Below are 26,238 nucleotides of genomic sequence, written 5' to 3'. Positions count from 1 at the left end.
ATCCGCACCCTTTTTGTGTGCTTTAACAGATTGGCTCTAGCTGCGGCTGATGAAGGAGTCGTCTGTTACCCCGAACTGCGCCAGAGGCGATTTCGGGGCTTTGTAGCTGAAAACATTTAGTCTGGGATTCTGCAACCGCTGGGTGGCGACAGCGCCAAGCGCGTGGCCGTACTGCCAGCTCACCCGGTTCGAATCTGCACTCCTTCCGTATGCTTTAACAGATTGGCTCTAGCTGCGGCTGATAACGGAGCCGTCTGTTACCTCGAACTGCGCCTGAGGCGATTTCGAGGCTTTGTAGCGTAGAATAATTGTAGCACCTTAAGTGCATTTACTCATCTGCTGTCCCCCTCTGCAGCAGCGCGCTGGTTACGCGCCCGGCTCTCACCCGAGCGGCCGGGGTTCGCGCCCAGCGTTTTTTTAGTTTTCTTCTTTTCTTTTTTGTTGCTGTCTGCATTCCCCAGTTGAAGTCCATCGGGGTTCCTTATGTTTGTTTTTGAGTTCTGTCTTGTGTGTGATGTTCTGTGTTTTTCTGTTCATAAATAAACTTTTATTTATTTAAACCTCCGCGTTTGAGTCCTTTCTCTCCCACGTAACAGAATGTACCTCTGAGCTTAGAAATGTTTGTCATAAAGAATGTATAAAATGCAATTAATGCAAATACAGACACACTTTGCAATTTATTCATGGATGAGGCTTTATGCAAAGACACTGCAATGCTTAAACAGGAAAGAGCCTTCCTGATATTCCTGATACTGGTACCACAGGATTAAATGCAAAACAAAAAAAGATCCCTACACTGGAATTAAGGGTCCAACTCAAGCCAAAACAACCACACAGTATAATTCCTTCAGGTGTTCTTTAGGCAAATACCAGTGCCAGAATGATCCGTTAGTCTGCCAGATAAGGAACTGGGTTTTGTTATTCTGGAGAGCGTTTTAATGCTCATAAAGGCACAGTGCTGTGCTTTACACAACTCTTGAAACTTGGACGTTTTACCAAAGCAGTACCATTTCAAAAGTGACACAGCTTGTTAGTTTAACCTATTTACACCATTCTGCAGAACTATTAAAACTGCATTGCTATGTATAACAACCCCTAGTTTGTTTGTTTGTTTATTTGGATTTTAACGTCATGTTTTACACCCTTCGGTTACATCCACGACAGAAATGGTAGTTACTCATTACACAAGATTCATCAGTTCACAAGGTTATGGACAATTTTGCATCTCCAATTCACCTCACTTGCATGTCTTTGGACTGTGGGAGGAAACCGGAGCCCCCGGAGTAAACCCAGAAAGGACCCAGACCGCCCCACCTGGGGATCGAACCCAGGACTTTCTTGCTGTGAGGCGACAGTGCTACACACTTAGCCCTCAACCCCTAGTTAGAAAAAGTGTCTACATACTTTAAACCACGTTGTAAATACTGTGTAATATATTGAAACTGTGATCGGAGTTTATCTGCAGTCATGATACTGAAATCCTGCAAGCTGAAAATGGTCAGTATTTACTGAACTGAAGCTCTGTGAATAAAAAACCATCTATGATACAGAATGATGTGTAAAAATAAATTAAGGTCATGCCAAAGCAATTCAAAGCAAAGTGAAACATGCCCAAGAGCTTTACCATCAGCATCAGTCAATATTCAGAATAATTTCCCACCTTTTTTTAGCTGCTTAGGGACAACAGCCTGTATTCTGTTAATAAGTTTAAGGCCTTGAAGCAAAAACAAGTCTTTTTATTCATCAGTTAATAAAATAATTCACAAACGATGAAAAGCATTCAGTGTTTTTGCTAGTTGCTGAATAGAGATAAGGTTTAAGTATAGCAGCATAAGTGAATGCATAGCATTAAAGCTGTTTTTCTGGTGGACATGTTGGTTTTGGCCATTTTGTTTACTTTTGTTATGGTTTTGAAAGCAGCAACATAACCAGTTCCAACCATAAAATGTTACCTGACTATCAATATACAGTCATGTGAAAAAGTTAGGACACCCCATGAGAACCTTTGTCTTTTTGAACATATTTAAACATATGAACATTTGATCTTCATTTGAACAGTACTGAGAGATGGAGCTTATATAACTAAACAACAAAATGTTAAAATTACTTGTAAACACAAAAATGGAAAAGTATTGTGAGGAAAAAGTTAGGACACCCCCACATTTTTTACTACTTAAAATGTCTAAAATTAGAATCCGGTGCACCACATCAGCTGCAATGATTAGACCATCGTAAGAGAACAATGGAGTTTTGTTTAAACCTCAGACATTATTTGGTTTGCTCTTGATTGTTGAAGTGAGTGTTATCACCATGTTGATACCTAAAAAGCTCTCTGAGACCTTCAGAAAGAAGGTTGTAGATGCATATGAGTCTGGGAAGGGATTTAAAAAGATCTCAAAACAATTAGAAATCAGCCATTCCACTGTCCGAAAAATAATTTCAAACTGCTGCCAACATGGCCAGATCAGGCCGTCCCAGCAAGTTCAGCCCAAGAGCAGACTGCAAGATGCGTAAAGAAGTCCCCAATAATCCTTCAATGTCATCACGGGACCTACAGCTAGCTCTTGCCACAGTTGATGTCAAGGTACACAGTTGATGCACAAGTTTGATTTTTACGGGAGGTGTGAAAGAAACCCCTCAAACCTCACACAGCTGAAATTCTGCAAATTCTGCATGGAACAGTGGGAAAAACTTTCTCCCAGTCGATGTCAGAGACTGGTGGATGGTTATAGGAAACGCCTAATTGAGGTTCAGCCAAAGGGGGAAATACCAGCTATTAGGGCATAGGGTGTCCTAACTTTTTCCTCACAATCAATTTACATTTTTGTTCATTACATGTTACAGCTTGTGTTTAAAAGTATTTATTTCAGTTTTATTAGTTTAGTTATATAAGCTCCATCTCTCAGTACTGTTCAAATGAAGCTCAAATGTCCATATGTTTAAATATGTTCAAAAAGACAAAGGTTCTCATGGGGTGTCCTAACTTTTTCACATGGCTGTACATGCAGACTGTTGTAATTTTAAAAGTGTTTAACTTTATTTTAAATAAGATGAGCTTAAAACCCTGAAATATCTGTTTATGTTGTATGTTGAGAAATACCTGACTGTCTGATAGACGGTTTTGGCTCTCTGCAGCACTGAGGCTGTAAAAAGGGGGGAAAAATCTAACCCTACTGAGAGTTTCCCTTAAAACTCAATTATTTATTAAAGGTTAGACTTGGGTAGGATTTAAAATCAGTTGCCCAGTGCTTGAAACACTCAAATCATGAGTGTCTGAAAATCATTTATTTAAGGACATGTTATTCAATACCTGGATAATTATGTAATAGCCTCTAAACTTAAGACCCCTATGAGTAACAACTATAAATAAATGATTCTGATGAGTGGAGATCTGTCCATTGCTGTGGAAAAGTTTTGTCTCTGACTTTTTTAGAACTGTAAAAGGACCCATGTCTTTCAAAAAGGTCAACTTCTGACTCATCAGCCCACATTTCTTCCCCCAAAAGGTTTGGGGGTCAGACATGGAGACAAGTCTTAATGTTTCTATTGGTTATCAGCTGACTTGCAATTCTCGCCAGTCTCTTTTGTTTGTTTTATTGGTATTTTACACACTGGTTACATTCATGACAGAAACGGTAGTTACTCATTACACAAGATTCATCAGTTCACAAGGTTATATCAAACACAGTCATGGACAATTTAGTATCTCCAATTTACCTCACTTGCATGTCTTTGGACTGTATGAGGAAATTATAAAAAATACCATTTTATAATTATAAAAAAATAATTATAATTAATTATAAAAAAATAATATAAAATAATATAATTATAAAAAAATAATAAAATAATTATTTGACTAAGCCAGCTGCTTTTTCACAGAAGGTTATTTATCTGGTGGGCCGCTCAGGTGGCGCAAGCAGTAAAAACACACGCTGGAACCAGAGCTGGGATCTCGAATACATTGTATCGAATCTCAGCTCTGCCTGCCGGCTGAGGCTGAGCGGCCATGTGAACAACGATTGGCCTGTTGTTCAGATATGGGTGGGATTAAGCCGGATAGGGTCTCTCTCTCATAACTAATGCAATTACGACCTCTGCTGGCTGATTGATGGCGCCTGCACAGAGATGAGAAAAGAGTGCTGTCAGGGTGTCTCGCCATACACAGTGCTATGCTGCACTGCACTCGTGTAAGTGTAGGTGATAAGATGCATATGGCATGCTGCCCACGTGTCGGAGGGGGGCGTGGGTTAGCTTCGTTCTCCTCAATCAGAACAGGGATCAGCATTGGTGGAGAGGAAGCATGACGCAATCGGGCAATTGGACGCGTTAAAAGGGAGTAAAAGGGGAGAAAATGCATAAATAAATTATAAAAAAAGTAATCGGACTAGTTGCTGTTGGCACCACCAACCTGCCACTGTTGGGCCCTTGTGTATGGCCATGTAACCTTTAAATGCTTGCACTGTAATAAGTTCCTCCAGTGGAAGTAGTGACAGTGAAATCAGTCAATTTTAATCGAATTGTACAGATTCCAGGTCACATTAAAGGTGGGAAAAGTTCTGAAATGATGCATCCTGGTCTCATTGTTTACATCATACAAACCTGGCATTGTAACAGGGGTGTGTAGACATTTAAAATCAACTTTAGTTCATAAGTAGAAGATCATGTTTTTGCATTCATCTGATACAAAGAATTGTCAGGTTTTATTGGTATTGTAGCTAATACATGTGACTTTCTTAGCTGTTTAAGGTTGTAGGATGTTTTAAAAAGCTAAAAATAAACGTTCATCATTGTACTAGAGTAGGAACATGTCTAAGTGATGCTGGAGGTTTTGGAGTAGCTATTACACTTACTATAATTAGACAATGCACATGCACCATTACAGTACTGCCCAGTGCATTCAAGCATTTAAAGCCTCGGTTATTAAAATTGCATTCATTTTACTATGTGGGTGTCCATGCTTGTGTGTGTGTGTAGTAGTAGTAATGATGGGAGAGATACTGTGTGGCAGAAATACCCACAATGTAACAGTGAATTGAGTGTTGCCCACAATTAAAGCAGCTGTATCTAAACTACTGGTTCAGTTTCTGTATTTTAATTACTGTTATTTGGTACTGTTAAAGCCATTGAAGCTTTTAGGAGTCCCCTGCTGATAGTTATTTATAAAAAGCACTTTAACAGGATTGTTTCTGCCAGGTTTTGTATACCATGTTAAGAGAACTAGTATTGTCTTTGTTAAGGATGCAAAGTTAATTTTTTTTAAACTGATAACCAACCTGAATGTTTAATAGTTCCAGCATTTGTTTATTTAATAATGGAAATGCCTTTAAAACAGCTTTTCTGTTCAGAATGAAATGACAATGCTCTTTGTCTAAATGAGACCAGGTGCATGAGCACTGTGGGTGGATAAATGAATCAACAGTTTGAACTCTCACACATCAGTCAGACAGGCAGTGACATGACAATCGACCAGCTGTCATACATTTTTAACTAGAGTTGGCCATTTCTGGCAACACGAGGCAGTTGTAGCGTAATGGTTAAGGTACTGGACTAGTAAGCAGAAGGTCGCTGGTTCAAACCCCACCACTGCCAGGTTGCCACTGTTGGGCCCTTGAGCAAGACCCTTAACCCTCAATTGCTTAGACTGTATACTGTAAGTCGCTCTGGATAAAAGCGCCTGCTAAATGCCAAAAATGTAAGAGGCAGAGCATTCGTTAGTGATGTGAAGTGGGCGGAGTAACGTATGGATTTTAAAGTCATGTTTTACACACTTTGGTTACATTCATGACAGAACAGGTAGTTACTCGTTACACAAGATTCATCAGTTCAGTTCAACAGTCATGGACAATTTAGTATCTCCAATTCACCTCACTTCACGTCTTTGGACTGTGGGAGGAAACCCCCACAGAATGCCCCACGGAGAGAACATGCAAACTCCACACAGAAAGGACCCCGGACCGCCCCACCTGAGGATCGAACCCAGGACCTTCTTGCTGTGAGGCGACAGTGCTACCCACTTAGCCACCGTGCCGCCCAGTAGATATTGAGTAGAGAAGTACGTGCTTTATGCCCGGTACGCTTCGTTTTTAGCAGTTTCTACTAGAGATGAAATACACTGTCGCAGTGTTAAACTTCTCTAAATAGATGGCAGCAAGCTCAATAAACAAACACATGTTTCTTGTCATGTTGAGACAGTTTCACGATTCACGATACTGGGTTCACGATACGATTTTTTCCCGATTTTTTTAAACTGAAATTAAAGACAAATTATGACAAAGTTTACTTTTATTATTTCTCTTAAAACATTTTAATTAAGCCCAATTTGGCTGAAAAACCCCGAATTTGGCAACCAGGCATATAGCACCAGTGACGTCAACAAGGCGAGGTGAATAGCGCCAGTGCCCTCTGCTGTTTAAAGTGAATATCGATTCATTTTACATGTCAAATCGATTTGAATCGTGGAATTTTTTAATCGGTTATTAACTGTATTGTGGTGGGTCGTTACATCCCTAGTGGGAACACATTTGATTTGTGGTTAAAAAAAAACTGTGTGGCAAGCAAATGCCCACAGGCAATAATGACGGTTCTGGTGTGAACACAGGGTGATGAGCGCTGTTTCAGGCGACAAGATGTGAAAAATCGCTGGTCTGAACGTAGGGTTACAGTTCAAATCAATGCTCAGCTGTTGGAAAGTAATTACATTCATTACATTTGTATTCAACAGCATTACTTGAACAATGACTTGTCTGTTATCGGTTAACCAGTTAATCATTAACATCCCTAGTCTTTCTGATTCCTTTTTAAATGATTATACTTTGTAATTCTTTTCTAAGGGGCCTGATTGTGTTGAACACAAATGACACCTACTACTTGGAGCCAGAAGGAGGGCAGGAGATTCTACACCACACATTCTATCACACGGATCAGCTGCCAATTAAAGGTGGTACATGTGGACACGGCCATCAGACTGGACATCGAGGGCTGTTCAGCGGCCTCATTAAACCTTTGCATCAAAGGGTCAGTTTCACACCTACACCATCAGAGTTTTATGAATGTTGTTACTGCCTGTGTTTGTTTAACAGGCTTTTTATGAACTTTTTTACTGGACTGGACTGTACTAGGGATTGAGTGATTATCTGAGTGAAAGTTTCAGATTATAAGAAATAAGATTTCAATTTAAATTGCGAACCCCATTTCCAGAGAAGTATGAACATTTTGTGATACAGTGGTACATTGAAACTCAGCGTCAGTTGGTTCTGGGACTGGCGTTGAGTTTAAATGGTATTGAGTTTCAAGGTATTTTTTCCCACAAAGATGTATGGGAAACCTGTTAATGCGTTCCATGGTCCCGTGGACTTGCATATATTTTAGGCTAATATAAAATAATGAGGTTTGTTTGTTTATTAGGATTTTAACGTCATGTTTTACACACTTGGTTACATTCATTCAGTAGTTACTTACTACACAAGGTTCATTAATTCACAAGGTTATATCAAACACAGTCATGGACAATTTTGTATCTCCAATTCACCTCACTTGCATGTCTTTGGACTGTGGGAGGAAACCGGAGCACGCAGAGGAAACCCACGCAGACACGGGGAGAACATGCAAACTCCACACAGAAAGGACCCGGACCGCCCCACCTGGGGATCGAACCCAGGACCTTCTTGCTGTGAGGCGACAGTGCTACCCATTTAGCCACCGTGCCGCCAAAATAATGAGGTTGTTTTTGACACTTATACATGAAAATAACACAAGTATAATATAAAAACACTGAAATAACAAGCTGATTCTTACAATTTCTCAGAACACCGAGCTATAACACAAGTTTAAAAGTGAAACAGTGAGGAAAATCCAGCTAAACACAGATACATGTGGAGCTTTCAGAGTGAACCTGATGGTTATTCCACACAAATGCAAATTCGTCTCATATGCACACTTTGATGACGTCTTACTGCACCGCTCAAGCCGAGCGCTGAACAAAGCGACTGTTCACTGTTAATTTGACATTAAATAAATACATTTTTAAAAAACAAACTGAGCACGTTGAGTTTAAGGGAAACGTTAAGTTTAAGGGAAACGTTAAGTTTAAGGGTACAAATTTCTCGACGAAGGGCGTTGAGTTTCAAAGGGGACGATGAGTTACAAGGTACCACTGTACCAAAAATGTTTTTCTCCTGAATTCTCTTGAACCTTTATTTAACTGAAAAAATATTTTTGATGTTTAGACTAACCAGCATGATTGGATTTTGTAAATATTACCAGATTTAGAATTTGAAAACTGTAGCACACTGAGAAAAAGCTGGGACGGACAAAATAAGAGTGGAACGTCTATAGAACAATTAAGTCACATCAGTCAAAACATTCCACAATAATCAGGTAAATTCGTAACATACCAGAATGTCGCACATCTCTAGGCCTTAAAACTGTACATACAGTGTATCACAAAAGTGAGTACACCCCTCACATTTCTGCAAATATTTCATTATATCTTTTCATGGGACAACACTATAGACATGAAACTTGGATATAACTTAGAGTAGTCAGTGTACAACTTGTATAGCAGTGTAGATTTACTGTCTTCTGAAAATAACTCAACACACAGCCATTAATGTCTAAATGGCTGGCAACATAAGTGAGTACACCCCACAGTGAACATGTCCAAATTGTGCCCAAATGTGTCGTTGTCCCTCCCTGGTGTCATGTGTCAAGGTCCCAGGTGTAAATGGGGAGCAGGGCTGTTAAATTTGGTGTTTTGGGTACAATTCTCTCATACTGGCCACTGGATATTCAACATGGCACCTCATGGCAAAGAACTCTCTGAGGATGTGAGAAATAGAATTGTTGCTCTCCACAAAGATGGCCTGGGCTATAAGAAGATTGCTAACACCCTGAAACTGAGCTACAGCATGGTGGCCGAGGTCATACAGCGGTTTTCCAGGACAGGTTCCACTCGGAACAGGCTTCGCCAGGGTCGACCAAAGAAGTTGAGTCCACGTGTTCGGCGTCATATCCAGAGGTTGGCTTTAAAAAATAGACACATGAGTGCTGCCAGCATTGCTGCAGAGGTTGAAGACGTGGGAGGTCAGCCTGTCAGTGCTCAGACCATACGCCGCACACTGCATCAACTCGGTCTGCATGGTCGTCATCCCAGAAGGAAGCTGACGCACAAGAAAGCCCGCAAACAGTTTGCTGAAAACAAGCAGTCCAAGAACATGGATTACTGGAATGCCCTGTGGTCTGACGAGACCAAGATAAACTTGTTTGGCTCAGATGGTATCCAGCATGTGTGGCGGCGCCCTGGTGAGAAGTACCAAGACAACTGTATCTTGCCTACAGTCAAGCATGGTGGTGGTAGCATCATGGTCTTGGGCTGCATGAGTGTTGCTGGCACTGGGGAGCTGCAGTTCACTGAGGGAAACATGAATTCCAACATGTACTGTGACATTCTGAAACAGAGCATGATCCCCTCCCTTCGAAAACTGGGCCTCATGGCAGTTTTCCAACAGGATAACGACCCCAAACACAACCTCCAAGATGACAACTGCCTTGCTGAGGAAGCTGAAGGTAAAGGTGATTGACTAAACCCAATTGAGCACCTGTGGCGCATCCTCAAGTGGAAGGTGGAGGAGTTCAAGGTGTCTAACATCCACCAGCTCCGTGATGTCATCATGGAGGAGTGGAAGAGGATTCCAGTAGCAACCTGTGCAGCTCTGGTGAATTCCATGCCCAGGAGGGTTAAGGCAGTGCTGGATAATAATGGTGGTCACACAAAATATTGACACTTTGGGCACAATTTGGACATGTTCACTGTGGGGTGTACTCACTTATGTTGCCAGCCATTTAGACATTAATGGCTGTGTGTTGAGTTATTTTCAGAAGACAGTAAATCTACACTGCTATACAAGCTGTACACTGACTACTCTAAGTTATATCCAAGTTTCATGTCTATAGTGTTGTCCCATGAAAAGATATAATAAAATATTTGCAGAAATGTGAGGGGTGTACTCACTTTTGTGATACACTGTAGGTAAGACTGTGTACATCCTAAATGCTAATGCCACCCCTGTTAACATTATCTAGATATTGTTTGGTGTGTATGTGGAGATCCTCTTATGAGATTAGCTTTTATTTGCTCTTTATTAGTATTGCTTTATGATTTAATAAATAACACACCGGTCACTTGTGTTACTCAGCTTGACATTTATTTAATTCATATTTGTAATCTCATCATTAAATACATGCAGTAGTATTGGGGCACTCACAAACAGAGTGAGCTGTACCATTCAGCTCAGTTATAGGAGTGTTTCCCCCCATTAGGAAGGAAGCTAGAGCAAGGGGTTACTACAGTATTGTCCAGTTATGGTTTCTTCTCATTGATTACTATTAACATTAACAATTTATATTTAGGAGTTATATTGTCTGGGTTCATACATTTATGTATACTGCATTTGAATATTTTTTGTGTTTAAAATTACTGTAGTTGGATTGGCCCAAACGTGGGGGTGAGGCTATTTAAGTAGGTGGCACCTAGAACCAAGGGGAGTTAGTCTTTTTAGGCCACAGAGGAAGCAGGCCATACGAAAAGAGAACCTTGGGCGAGGTCCGGTGATATAGCCTGGATTGTTAGTAAGCCTACTAGGCAGTTTCTTTTCTTATCTAGAGACGGTAATTAGTTTTCCTTTCTAGTTTTTTTATTATTATTATTTTCTCTCTGTAAATATTTGCACCTTCAAGTCACTCAATCAAGAATTGTTAGTCAGTTCAAAAAGAACATTTCTCAATGCAAGACTGCAAACCATTTAGGTCTTTCATACTGTAAAAACAGTATTAGGGAACCCAGAGAGATCTCGGTCAGTGCAGGGCAGAGCCAGAAACCACTGTTGAATGTGCATAACCTTCGAGCCCTCAGGCAGCACTGCATTTTGAACCATCATGTTACTGTAATAAATACAGCCACATGGGCTCGGGAGTAATTTGGAAAACGGCTGTTACCACAGTCCACCAATGCATCAAGAAAAGCCTGAAACTCTATTAACCAAAGACAAAGCTATACATAAATTCTATATGGAAACGCCATTAAGTTCTCTGGGCCAGAGCTCAGGCTGACCAAAAGACAGTGGAAATGTGTGCTGTGGTCAAATGAGTCCACGATTCAGCTTGTTTTTTTGAAGAAAATCATTGAGTCCTCCTTGCCAAAGAAAAAAGGGCCATCCAGACTGTTATCAGCTACAGCTAATATAATGTTATCAGCAGCACTTATACAGTGACAGATGCTGGCTTTGCTGATAACAGTGATCACAGCATGGGTGACTTGCATATGTGTTAAGGTATCATTGATGCAGTGACATCTGCAGTCCAGATCTGTCTCCTGTTACAAATGTATGGTGCAGCATGAAAAGCAGAGTCAGACATAGTTGACAACAGGTGACACATAGGTGACAACAGACTATTGAGTAGCTGACGTCTTGTATCAAGTAAGAATGGGCAGAAATGCTACTTTCAAAGATGCAGCAATTGGTTTTCTGTAGGGTTGCAAATTGTCGTCATTTTCTTTTAACCAATAACTGACAAGCTTATTGCATCTTACATCTTTGGCAGACACTTTTATCTAAAGCGACTTACAGTACTGTGACAGTATATTGTCTAAGCAATTGAGGGTTAAGGCTTTTGCTCGAGGACCCAACAGTGGCAACCTGGCAGTGGTGGGGCTTGAACCAGCAACCTTTTGATTACTAGTCCAGTATCTTAACCACTAGGCTACAACTGCCCTTTTTTGCGTCTCATTAACACCAGTGTTTTATATCAAGGCTTTATTTCATTTTTTTTATCAACCGTTTCCTGGTCAGTGTTGTGGCAGGTTTAGTGCAGGCAGGAAACACTGGGCACAAGGCAGGAACACCATGCCCCTCCAACCCCCCCTTCCTTCCCAACCATAGCCAATAGGCTATCGTAACAGACTGCTATCTTTAGTCTTTATACCTAATTGATTTAAATGAGTGTAGCATTATACACATGGCAGTAATGTAAAACAGTATGATGACCATTCATCCAGTTCAGCATTCAGAATTTACATTTTAAATGATAGCCGATAGCAAATATTAATTACAAGCTTTAACTAAACATGGAAATCAAATAAAGATACAGTCTGTATTTAAAACCTTTGCAGACAATATAATTACTGTAATATAATTAGCAGAGTTCTACCTTTAAACTAGGACACCATGCAAAACATCCAAATCATTTCTATGAAAAAAATACCATTACACAGAGATCAGTCTTAATTCATGTTTACACAAAACAGCTAAAGTGCATTGAAAAATTATAATTGAATTGGTATTATTGGTAGGGTTTTGCATGCAGCTTTCAATATCATATTTGTTTATGCTACAGGAGTGAAGGTGCAAAAAAAGGAGAAAAAAAATGAAGCTAAGCAACCATGAAAGCTTATTTTACAAAGATACTATGCAAACACAGTCTGAAACGCTGGAGCTGCAGAGATATGACGGTGTGTCAGTTAGCATGAATTTTGCTCATGTCTACTATCTAAACATGTAGATGATTTCATTTCTGAAGAGACATTTTTAATGACCTTAATGTATCTAATAAAGACGCTGCTATTTAAAGTAATTTCATTTGAACAGTAAAAAATACTGATGAATGAAACACTTAATTCAGTCATTCTATTAAAAATGCTCTCAGCATTTAATTAATAATTACACAATTTAAAAATGTTAATGTCTTGTTAATAATAGGCAGTTGTAGCCTAGTGGTTAAGGTACTGGACTAGTAATCGCAAGGTCGCTGGTTCAAGCCCCACCACTGCCAGGTTGCCACTGTTGGGCCCTTAAGCAAGGCCCTTGACCCTAATTGCTTAGACAATATTCTGTCACAGTACTGGAAGTCGCTTTAAATAAAAAAGTGTTTGCTAAATGCCGAAAAATAAAAAAAATGTAATGAGATGTAGGCTGGCATGTTCCAAATAGGATGGGTAGACAACTGCATTAGTGTCTTTAATCTGACATAGCCTAAAATTACTGTTATATTTATGACTCTATATATTATACACCGATCAGCTATAACATTAAAACCACCTCCTTGTTTCTACACTCACTGTCCATTTTATCATTTCCACTTACCATATAGAAGCACTTTGTAGTTCTACAATTACTGACTGTAGTCCATCTGTTTCTCTGCATGCTTTGTTAGCCCCCTTTCATGCTGTTCTTCAATGGTCAGGACTCTCCCAGGACCACCACAGAGCAGGTATTATTTAAGTGGTGAATCATTCTCAGCACTGCAGTGACACTGACATGGTGGTGTCACTGCAGCGCTGATAAGAGTTTTTAAACACCTCACTGTCACTGCTGGACTGAGAATAGTCCACCAGCCAACAGCGCCCCATGGGCAGTGTCCTGTGACGACTGATGAAGGTCTAGAAGATGACCAACTCAAACAGCAGCAACAGATGAGCGATCGTCTCAGACTTTACATCTACAAGGTGGACCAACTAGGTAGGAGTGTCTAATAGAGTGGACAGTGAGTGGACATGGTGTTTAAAAACTCCAGCAGCACTGCTGTGTCTGATCCACTCAAACCAGCACAACATACACTAACACACCACCACCATGTCATTGTCACTGCAGTGCTGAGAATGATCCACCATCTAAATAATACCTACTCTGTGGTGGTCCTGGGAGAGTCCTGACCATTGAAGAACAGGGTGAACGCAGGCTAAAAAAGTATGTAGAGAAATAGATGGACTACAGTCAGTAACTGTAGAACCACAAAGAGCTCCTATATGGTAAGTGGAGCTGATCAAATAGACAGTGAGTGTAGAAACAAGGAGGTGGTTTTAATGTTATCGCTGATCGGTGTATGTTATATTACGGTAATCAGGTTTATAGCTTTTATACAGTACATTAATCTGTGTTATCATCAGCAGCAGTTCACACACGAGTAAAACAGGAGTAGGACTAACCTAGAGACTAACTATTGCTACGGTGAACTGTGTTTTCAAACTACACATTGATTTGTCTTTTTCAATAATATGCACTTTTCCCATTTTCACCTAATATTTATTAGTCTGACATTTCATACAGGTATCTCATACTATCTGATAGTAGAGCATTTTGATACCTTTCCTAAGCTGAAATGATCTTCCATAGAAGCAAAGTGCGTAAATTGTGGTAAAAAGGTGTCCCCTGCTATTTAAAAAAAAAGTTTTATGTGAAGGTGCACATTGCCTCTATAACAGCTTTCTGCAAACCAAATGCTTAATGCTATTTTAGTTTTTTTTAACATAAAATCCTCTTAGCAAAAACAGATACTAATGGTGTAAAGTGAACATTCAAAAATCAGGAATACCTGTATGTTACACTTAATAGGTGATAAAACTTTATTTTGGCTGCTTTTGTTGATAAGTCTATAGTAATCTGTCATTGTTTATTTTCTATATGTTACTGACTCAATTATTAACCCTAAAAATACATTTTGATCAACCCTATAATGTACAGCACAGTGTCGTGTTCGTCTGTAAAGTTACTTTTCTAACATCAATTTTTTGTTCACTTCACAGACGCATCAGGTGTTCATAAACTGCTATGCTGTTATTGTAATGTACCAATGATGGACATATAATATGTCCCTTTAATGCATACTAAAACAGAAATGGCTTTATATTCATTATAAATTCTTACTGCACTCAACTTGATGGCATTGTAAAACCCATATAGTATGACTGTATGCCCAATAGAATTTCAGCAAAGAGAGAAATGCTGTGGCTTTTGGTATTTAATGGCTCATTCACTTCAAATTCGTCTACCGATTACAGTGTCACGTTCCCCGCCTGCATACGACCTAAAATAGAAAATATGGTAATACATTCAATTAACAGTCTGTACACAAGTTCACTTGAAGTAAACTTTGAAACTCTGTTTTTTAGGCAGACCTGAACTTGGATCAAGGTTTGGTACATTAACACAAGTGTGAAAGCAGTTTTAAGCCCTAGTTCTGCTTTGATTACTAAGCGGACCTGGGTCCAGAATAAATTAAGTGTGAAAATGCTGTAACATTGTATTATGAACAAATTTGGACTTGCTGGAATTACTGCAGACCAGCAAGTACGCTTTATCTGTGCTTAACAAGAGTCCAAAAGGTACAAACAGTGCCATGTGTTTCAAAAAGTGCCAAGAAGTTCATATGGGAGCAACAGAAGCAACACGAGGTTCCACATAAACAAATAAACTGGATGAACCTATTCTCTCAGTCTTCATTAGTCTAAATGACTTTGGCATGCCATATCCAATCCCGTTTTTAATATTAGGGTAAAGTCATTTACGCTCTACTGAGAAAAGCAAATATGGCTCTATGATGAAGACATTTTAGCTTAATGAACGGTGCTTTGGTCGGTTATGTGTTTTGGCTCTGTGAAACCCCAGGATGCCAATAGTTTGTTTGCAAGAGCCTTAAAGTTTGTCACAAGATGGTTGTAATCATTGATGTTGATGAGAAAATCTGAACGACATTTGGTTATGAATAATGAATTTTCCACACATGCAGCAAAACCATTCAGACTGTATACTATTTCTGACTGGATCATATTTGTAATAAGAGCAGATTTTATCTCAGAGCCGCTTTAAAAGGATTCATTAAAGTCTACCATCAGTCTTACAAATATATGCAAATCAGGCTAATTGCATCTTTTACTCTGCGGTTTAAAAGATTTAAAGAACATCCTCTATCTCACACTACTTTTTAGAACTAGCTATTGCGGTCTAAGTCTTAGGCTTTAAAATGGGCAGAACATTTTTAGTGAAAACAACCTCTTGATCTTCATGCTGTGGGATGGTAGAACAGAATTAGTGATGATTAGAGCAGAAAAGTAAATTAAAGAACAATGCTTACGGTTGTGTAAATGCTTATGGGAATGCCGAACAATAATGCAAGCAAAGCAGGACCACAAAGTCTGCTATAGAACAACTCCAGCAGTTTGTGTGGAGACAGAAAATGTTAAGAATAGTCGTGTTTACAGGACAACCATGGAATATTTCACCAAATAAAACGTTTAACGTTAAAAAGTTTAATCCAGATCATCTAAATGTATGACCGCCATGTCAGCTGCTATGGCTATTTCAGGGGGTGTCAAACTCATTTTCACCGAGGCCCACATCTGCATTATGGTGGCCCTCAAAGGGCTGATTGTAATGTATCCTGCTGTGATTGCAGGCTGCCTTTTAAGTCTTGGACAATTTGTTGTTTTTCTTGGAGGCTAAATTCTGTTTGGTGTCAAAATGCCACATTTATACTGTATGTTTATAATGTACACTGATCAGCCATAACATTAAAACCACCTCCTTGTTTCTACACTCACTGTCCATTTTATCAGCTCCACTGACCATATAGAAGCACTTTGTAGTTCTACTATTACTGACTGTAGTTCATCTGTTTCTTTGCATGCTTTGTTAGCCCTCTTTTAAGCTGTTCTTCAATGGTCAGGACCCCCACAGGACCACCACAGAGCAGGTATTATTTAGGTGGTGGATCATTCTCAGCACTGCAGTGACACTGACATGGTGGTGGTGTGTTAGTGTGTGTTGTGCTGGTATGAGTGAATAAGACACAGCAGCGCTGCTGGAGTTTTTAAACACTTCACTGTCACTGCTGGACTGAGAATAGTCCACCAACCAAAAATATCCAGCCAACAGTGCCCCGTGGGCAGCATCCTGTGACCACTGATGAAGGTCTAGAAGATGACCAACTCAAACAGCAGCAATAGATGAGCGATCGTCTCTGACTTTACATCTACAAGGTGGACCAACTAGGTAGGAGTGTCTTATAGAGTGGACAGTGAGTGGACACTGTATTTAAAAACTCTGCTGTGTCTGATCCACTCATACCAGCACAACACACACTAACACACCACCACCATGTCAGTGTCACTGCAGTGTTGAGAATGATCTACCACCTAAATAATACCTGCCCTGTAGTGGTCCTGTGGGGGTTCTGACTTTTGAAGAACAGGATGATAGGGGGCTAACAAAGCATGCAGATAAACAGATGGACTGTAGTCAGTAATTGTAGAACTACAAAGTGCTTCTATATGGTAAGTGGAGCCGATAATATGGACAGTGAGTGTAGAAACAAGGAGGTGGTTTAAATGTTATGGCTGATCAGTGTGTGTATATATACAGTGGGGCCAAAAAGTATTTAGTCAGCCACTGATTGTGCAGGTTCTCCTACTTAGAAAGATGAGAGAGGTCTGTAATTTTCATCATAGGTACACTTCAACTATGAGAGACAAAATGAGAAAAAAAAATCCAGGAAATCACATTGTAGGATTTTTAAAGAAATTATTTGTAAATTATGGTGGAAAATAAGTATTTGGTCAATAACAAAAGTTCAACTCAATACTTTGTAACATGACCTTTGTTGGCAATGACAGAGGTCAAACATTTCCTGTAAGTCTTACCAGGTTTGCACACACTGTAGCTGGTATTTTGGCCCATTCCTCCATGCAGATCTCCTCTAGAGCAGTGATGTTTTGGGGCTGTTGCTGGGCAACACGGACTCCACAAATTTTCTATGGGGTTGAGGTCTGGAGACTGGCTAGGCCACTCCAGGACCTTGAAATGGTTTTTTCGCGGCCACTCCTTTGTTGCCCGAGCGGTGTGTTTGGGATCATTGTCATGCTGGAAGACCCAGCCACGTTCCATCTTCAATGCTCTCACTGATGGAAGGAGGTTTTGGCTTAAAATCTCACGATACATGGCCCCGTTCATTCTTCCCTTAACACGGATCAGTCGTCCTGTCCCCTTTGCAGAAAAACAGCCCCAAAGCATGATGTTTCCACCCCCATGCTTCACAGTAGGTGTGGTGTTCTTGGGATGCAACTCAGCATTCTTCTTCCTCCAAACACGACGAGTTGAGTTTTTACCAAAAAGTTCCATATTCTCCCAATCCTCTTTTGGATCATCCATATGCTCTCTGGCAAACTTCAGACGGGCCTGGACATGTACTGGCTTAAGCAGGGGGACACGCCTGGCACTGCAGGATTTGAGTCCCTCTCGGCGTAGTGTGTTACTGATGGTAGCCTTGGTACTTTGGTCCCAGCTCTCTGCAGGTCATTCATCAGGTCCCTCCGTGTAGTTCTGGGATTTTTGCTCACCGTTCTCATAATCATTTTGACCCCACGGGATGAGATCTTGACCCCAAGGGAGATTATCAATGGTCTTGTATGTCTTCCATTTTCTTACAATTGCTCCCACAGTTGATTTATTCACACCAACCTGCTTGCCTATTGTAGATTCACTGTTCCCAGCCTGGTGCAGGTCTACAATTTTCTTCCTGGTGTCCTTCGACAGCTCTTTGGTCTTGGCCATGGTTGAGTTTGGAGTCTGACTGTTTGAGGCTGTGGACAGGTGTCTTTTATACAGATAACGATGTCAAACAGGTGCCATTAATACAGGTAACGAGTGGAGGACAGAAGAGCTTCTTAAAGAAGAAGTTACAGGTCTGTGAGAGCCAGAAATCTTGCTTGTCTGTTATTGACCAAATACTTATTTTCCACCATAATTTACAAATAAATTCTTTAAAAATCCTACAATGGGATTTCCTGGATTTTTTTTTTCTCATTTTGTCTCTCATAGTTGAAGTGTACCTATGATGAAAATTACAGACCTCTCTCATCTTTCTAAGTAGGAGAACTTGCACAATCAGTGGCTGACTAAATACTTTTTGACCCCACTGTATATATATATATATATACACTCCTGATCAAAATCTTAAGACCAGTTAAAAAATTGCAAGAATATGCATTTTGCACTATTGGATCTTAAGAAGGTTCTAAGTAGAGCTTCACAATGCTAAAAGAAGAAATGGGTGCAAGAAATAAAAACTTTTAAAGCAGCCAATTTTTTTGAAAACTGCATTTACACTCAAACATGCTTTTTTCAGCTGATCAAAAGTTTAAGACCACAGCCTTTAAAAGCCAAAATCTGTGCAGAAATTTGGATTCCATGTCATTTTCTGTCAAGTATTTACACTGTCAAGACCTCCTGATGGCAAAAGCAAAAAAGCTACACTGACTTTGAACGCGGTAGGATGCTTAAGCAAGGCCTAAGCTGCATAAGCAAGGCCTCTTACAACGTGCCATTGCTGCGGAGGTTGGATGCAGTAAGACAGTCATTTTGCATTTTTTAAAAGATCCTGAGGGTTATGGAACAAAAAAGTCAAGTGGTAGACCCAAAAAAATTTCACCAGCGCTGAGCCGCAGGATCCGATTGGCTGTCCGTCAAGACACGGAACGATCCTCAACCCAAATTAAGGTGCTGACTGCAGCTCAATAACCATCAGACGGCATCTGCGAGGGAAGGGCTTCAGAAACAAAAAACGTCTTTAAAGGCCACGTCTCCTTCAACGCCACAAAATTGCCCGTTTAGACTTTGCAAGGGAGCACCAAACATGGGACATTGAAAGGTGAAAGAAAGTTGTATTCTCTGATGAGAAAAAATTTAACCTTGACGGTCCTGATGGCTTCCAACGTTACTGGCATGACAAGGAGATCCCACCTGAGATGTTTTCTACGCGGCACAGTGGGGGGGCGCCATCATGATTTGGGGTGCTTTTTCCTTTAATGGAACAATGGAGCTTCAGGTTGTGCAGGGGCATCAAACAGCAGCTGGCTATGTGGAGATGTTGCAGCGGGCATCCCTCATGACTGAGGGCCCTCGTCTGTGTGGTAATGACTGGGTTTTTCAACAGGACAATGCTGCAGTTCACAATGCCCGCCTGACAAAGGACTTCTTCCAGGAGAATAACGTCATTCTTTTGGACCATCCTGCGTGTTCCCCTGATCTAAATCCGATTGTGAACATTTGGGGATGGATGACAAGGGAAGTTTACAAAAATGGACATCAGTTCCAGACAGTGGATGCCCTTCGTGAAGCCATCTTCAACACTTGGAGCAACGTTCCCACTAGCCTCCTGAAAACACTTGCATCAAGCATGCCTAAACGATTGTTTGAAGTGATCAACAAGCATGGTGGAGCTACTCATTACTGAGTCCTTTTTTGACACTTTGATTTCTGTTTTGAGGGGGTTTTCGGGTTTTTTTGAGCTATGGTCTTAAACTTTTGATCAGCTGATGAACAGCCTATTTCAGTTAAATTGTTGTTTTCAATAAATTGCCTGCTCAAAAGTTTTTGTCTCTTGCGCCCATTTCTTCTTTTAGCATTGTAAAGCTCTACTTAGAACCTTCTTAAGATCCAGTAGTGCAAAATGCAAATTCTTGCAATTTTTTAACTGGTCTTAAGATTTTGATCAGGAGTGTATATATATATATATATATATTAGGGCTGTCGAAGTTAACGCGATAATAACGCATTAACGCAATCTCAATTGAACGCGATTAAAAAAAATAGTGCCATTAACGCAAGTTCTATTTGACCCTGCGAGTCATCCGCAGTTCATGTTGAGCAGCTCTGGGCATTGTACGGCCCGCGGGCCACATCCGGCCCGCGAGACATCCCCATCCGACCCGCATGAGATTCGTGGCAATTAAAAATTTGATGTGAATAAATGTACATCATACATGCAATATAACAGGACTGAGTTTGACGGGAGCGCTGTGGCTTTAAATATCCGCAAGTTTGGATTGACGTGTGTGTGAGTGTATCAGCTTCACTGTAATGCAAACAGAACTGAGTGTGATTGACGGTCGAGTTTTTAACAAGATGTGAACTTCTGATTTATTTATTTACTAAAGTCAGATGTAACGCTGTTTAACGATCACAATTTAGGCTCTAACTCGCTGTTACGGTACTAAACAGAGAAATACAAGAACATGAACGATGCGGAGTGTCGCACCTGAAGCTTCTCTCACTAAACTGCAAAAGCAACAAGAACTTTTTATAAAGTTTAACACGTCCAGAACTGAAGCAGTCAGAACCAGCTCTGTGATTTTAATAAGAAAATCCAACAGTAACAAAGGACTGAAAAACAAATGAGGTAATTAGACTCAAAACAAAATAGTGTAAAGTTTAAAAACCTGCACATTTTGTTCACATTTGTTTTTGTTTTTTTGCATTTGTTTGTTTAAATACTGAAATAATGTTGATGTTTTTACTCTGCCTACTTCTAATTTTCTGATTGTAACATCTAAACATTAACAGCTTATTAGAACTGTACAATTTACTGCTTTTCATAAAGAGTGGGCAGCTGTCGCCTAGTGCTTAAGATACTGGACTAGTAATTAGAAGGTTGCTGGTTCAAGCCCCGCCACTGCCAGGTTGCTGCTGTTGGGCCCTTAAGCAAGTCCCATAACCCTCAATTGCTCAGACTGTATACTGTAACTGTAATGTAAATTGCTGTGGATAAAGCCGTCTGCTAAATGCTGAAAATGTAATGTAAATGTAAATAAAGAGATAAAATTAATATTGAGCAGAATTAAGTTCACCTTATTGGTCCGGCCCTCCACAACAGTCCCAGTTTCTTATGTGGCCCCTTGGAAAATTTAATTGCCCACCCCTGTATTACTGCCTAGTATGTGAGTGAATAAAACTCCCTTACAGTTTTCTCTTGTCCCAGCAGTTTTTAACATAAGTACATTTAGCATAAAATGTGTTCACCATTTTAATGGTAACATTTCACTTAAAAATCCTTGTTTTCTTCTTTAAAAAAAAAAAAATGCGATTAATCGCGATTAACTATAGGAAATTCTGAGATTAATCGCGATTAAAAATTTTAATCGTTTGACAGCCCTAATATATATATATATATATATATATATATATATATATATGTATAGCCCTTGGCCAAAAAGAGCCATAGCAAGTAGTTGACCACCATATTTCTTCAGTGTTTTGATGATAATGGTGGATACCACTGTCCAACACATCTGTCCAAAATCTTCCACAGGTGTTGATTCACTGGTTTGACTCCTATGGCATATGATTTACATCATTTTTATGCAAACAATTCAGAGCCCTGTGAATTGCACAATGTCATCCTGGAAACACCCAGACCCTTTAGGGTAGAAATTTTCCATCATATAGATCACCTGCAAAGTCAAAATAGTTTTGTATTGATTTTTAGTGACCCTTGCTTTACAGGTGAACACATAGACCAATAATGCCAGCAAAATGTCATTTCTTCACCAATTTAATATGGTTTTTCTTCAATAAAACTGTACAATATAGACAACAACAAGGATAATAATCAATATCCAGAGGATGCCAGCTTTCACTGAACGTATTGATCAAGTGAACTGTATCAGATCCACACAAATAATAAACTGGTCTTCTTAACTGTTTAGTATGCAGGAAGGAGAGTGTCAATTTAGATGCTGTTTACAAGAAACCTACTCAGACAGAACTGTTTTTGCTATTTGACTCCGACCACCCACTGGAACACAAGCCAAAAGTGATCAAAACATTACATCAGTAGGCAATAAATGTGCTGACCAGCTCTGCAGCTGAGGAAAAATAGTGCAAACATCTACAGAAAGCCTCAAAAATATGTGGTTACCCAAACTGGGCATTTTTACAAGATCAAGGAGGCACAATACGAGCAACAGACCAACAACAAAAGGGAGCGCAATGAAAAGTAACACAATGTTTTAAAGGCATATTTACCTGATTTTGACAGTCACCTGATTAAAAAAAGTACACTATTATACCCTAGAGAAATCTGAGGAAGACACTTGTCTACTTTTCCCATATAATTGGTTTATTTTAGACAAATATGTAAACAAGGTATCTTCAATTTTTGCATAAATACACACATATATACAGTGCTGTGAAAAAGCTGTGAAACCCTTCCCAAGTTGCCTCCGTTATGTCTTGTCACCATGCCGTCATCGCCAATGACATGTCTTGTGTCGCCTGTAGCAGACTAGCCCCTGACAATGCAATCCATGTTGTGAAAATCTCATGGAGGCAAAAAAGTAACCACCGAGCAAGTTTACAAGATGACCAGAACAGGAGTTTTGTTATTACATATTATTAGGTCTGGCACCGGTCCAATACTCTGTATCGGTATCGTTCTGATATTGGCCCAAATCACTGGATCAGATATCGGAAGGGAAAAAAACGTGTATTTCAATCCGATACTGTTACTTAATGTAAATAACACTTAACGAAATAAGGCCATTGTTTCTGTGTAAAGCAAATAACACACAAACATACAGTACGTTCAAACAGAGTGCCGTTTATTGCCAGCTCACTCGACAACTGCCGTAACAAGGTGCATCTTGATGACATCATGAACATGTGCCACTGATCTACAACTCATCTGTAACAGCCATTCAGATATTAAAACACACTGATCTACTTAAACTTTTAGTATTTTAAAAAATCATCTCCTACTGCCACATCTAAAAACACTGTTTAAACACTATCAAAGTCACTTTGTAAATGATAAATCTCTCACCTGAGATAAAGAAAACCTTGTCCCGGCTTGGAGATCTCTCACATCCTCAACGATTAATCCATTAGTGTTATGATGTAAAACAAACTACACCGTTTCCCGTTTAGCCACAGATGTCCTCTTCAAAATCCAGCAGGGTTTAATAATCTAAAAACGTGACAGAACTTCTCAACTCTGCGTCAATTCTACTTGGTCCATCGCGTTTGATTGACATCCACATCTTCCAATTGTAGACACTTTGGATGACACGCTGTAAAGCGAGATGTGTCACGTGAGCAACAGCTCGAACGTAAGTGAAACCAGAAATGATGTTCTGTGTGTAAAAGTGAAAATAAAAACAGCAGTTTTGCATAAGTGTGATGTAGTAGGTTCTGTATTTATTCCTTTAGAATATCAGTTTTACAGTCTGAGCATTGTTATTTAGATAGCTAGTTTAACCATGGTGCATTGAGACATGTATTATTACTGCTTAGTTGTTTGAGAAGAAAAATGACTGTATCGGATTGGTATCAGTAGATACTGAATTTGCAGTATTAGTATCGGACATAAAGTGGTATCGAGCCAGCCCTACTTATTATTATACAAAACACAACACAAAGGAAGTATGAGTTTTAAAAAACACCTTTTGTAAAGCAACTTTGTTGTATTTAAAGTGTCGCATCACCCTTGAACTGCATTCTTACCTTAACAAATTCTTTCAAAAGTGTTTATTATAATTTAAAAATAAGGGGATTAATTTCAAACACTTTTCTTTGCTGAAGTATTTAAGTAAGACTAGAGGTTTTTAAGGGTTTTAGTGCTTTTCAGGTCTTTCCATGGCACAGCACTAACACCAACAGACCCTTTTTCTTTTTAATAATTTGTGTATTAATTTTACCCCCTTTCTCTCCCAAATCTAGTCATATCCAATTTCTTTTGAGTGCAAATTTGTGTCCTGCTGCTGCAGTACTGATTGAAAAGGGCTATATACACAGGCAGTCACGCAGCCCCTTCCACATGTGCACAGCCACCAACAGCTTCTTTTCAGCTGCCAGAGGTGGTGGTGGACAAGCTACATTAGACCAATACACCACCTAAGCACCCAACCCGACCCTGTTCTTAAAAAATGCCCTTTAAATATTATAACCAGTTGGGAAACATTTAGCTGCACCAACTGCAAACACCTCTGATGACTAGGGATCAGTATTTTATATCACAGTGAAGGAATGCTGGCCTCAGTATTTATTTGTTTTCAGAATTAAGGCCATATCAGCTCATTTAAAAATTCTACTCTTGACTTATTAGCCCACAAAGCATTACCCCCAAAGGCTTATGAAACATCAAAGCATTTTTTGCAAATTCCAAGACTTTATGGTTCAGCTGGCTAGCAACGATTTCCATTTTGCAGCCCTTTTGCGAGGCTCCTGGTGTTCACGGATCACATCATAACACATTGCTTGTTGATAGCTTCTTAGCTGCTTTGATGAAAAGCTTCTAATTAAGTAATTCTAGATTGAACAGGGCTGTTTATAGTCAAGCCTTGGTGTACCTAATATAAATGAACCTCATGGTCAATTACATTTGGTTCATTGGTTGACTGAGTACCTTGGGGGCGTTGTTTTTTTTCTTTAATAAATGAAATGATTAATTAAAATCTAATATTTTGTGTTTACTTAGGTTGTTTTATATGAAAATTTGTCTGAGGAGCTACAACAAATACTTGAAAAACAGGCAAAAAATAGACAAAATATGGAAGGGGGCAAACTGTTGTTTTTTACAGAACCGTTTGTTTGTACTCAGCTATAGCTTGTCACATTAATATTTTATGTTTAATTAAGGTTATTTAAATTTGGTCAAATTACTGGCAAACTATCCATGAAATGGTCAGCTTATTTTGTTAAAGAATATCAGATAAATGTATGAAGCTCTTTAATAAACAATGCATTCCAGTGTACTCACGACTCCACGCCAAGTGGCAAAATAGAAACAGAGCTACATTATACCATGCATTCCAGTGCACTGCAGTGAGGAGTGTGGATTTGTAGATTTGATCAGAACATGCCTAAACACAACCAGACAAATTCCTTAAATGTTGTGCTGTGTTCCTACATGTAGCGGTACACTCATTTGTGTACACATTCATTAATGTACACATTCTTTACTTGGCAGTCAACTTGTTTGATAAGGAGTAACAAAGGTCAGTTGGTGTAGTCATTTAAAAAATTTAAACCATTTCAAATTACTGTTTTCTTTTCAGACAACTTGGAATTCCTTTTATAATTGCTTTATAAAAAAGTCTGTACTACTTATTACTTTACATCTAAGTTACTCTCTAAAATCCGTACATATCTGTACCAACTCAAGGACAACAGCCAAGAGTCCTTTCAATATTTTATTACATAAAGGAGTGCCACGTCCATGTCGTAAAATTATTTGGATTATCATCATAAAAGAAAATGAACTGCGATTAAGTCAGTAATTGCAATGTGATTACAAAAAAATTGCTCTGTAATCTATTACACCACTTAGTTTATGTTTCCACTGCAAATATGCATATATTATATATATCAGAAAGGGGCACTCTTGGGTTTAGACCTTAAAATAGACATTGGTCAAAAAGAAACAATCCTTTGTGAACAGAGAATGAGATATACAATCATTAATGCCTAGTTCACACTACTACTACTCAACAAAAATATCTAGCATGCTAAATATCTGGACCTGACAGCGAGATGGATGGATGGATGGATGGATGGATGGATGGATGGATGGATGGATGGATGGATGGATGGATGGATGGATGGATGGATGGATGGATGGATGGATGGATGGATGGAT

The 26,238-nt window shown here is 39.5% G+C and overlaps 1 protein-coding gene across 2 annotated transcripts in view; it reads left to right on the top strand.

Moving 5' to 3' along the window:
* Positions 1 to 26,238, top strand: part of adam19a (ADAM metallopeptidase domain 19a) — a 228,234-nt gene that overhangs the window by 133,330 nt on the left and 68,666 nt on the right. For both annotated transcript variants that reach the window (XM_062994232.1, XM_062994231.1), the window contains exon 6: positions 6,831 to 7,014. In XM_062994232.1, the coding sequence (XP_062850302.1) occupies positions 6,831 to 7,014 (184 nt within the window). The remainder of the gene's footprint in view (positions 1 to 6,830; positions 7,015 to 26,238) is intronic.

Source organism: Trichomycterus rosablanca, chromosome 4 (genome assembly GCF_030014385.1).
Source record: "Trichomycterus rosablanca isolate fTriRos1 chromosome 4, fTriRos1.hap1, whole genome shotgun sequence".
Taxonomy (NCBI): domain Eukaryota; kingdom Metazoa; phylum Chordata; class Actinopteri; order Siluriformes; family Trichomycteridae; genus Trichomycterus; species Trichomycterus rosablanca.
This window is presented reverse-complemented; position numbering and strand designations above follow the sequence as displayed.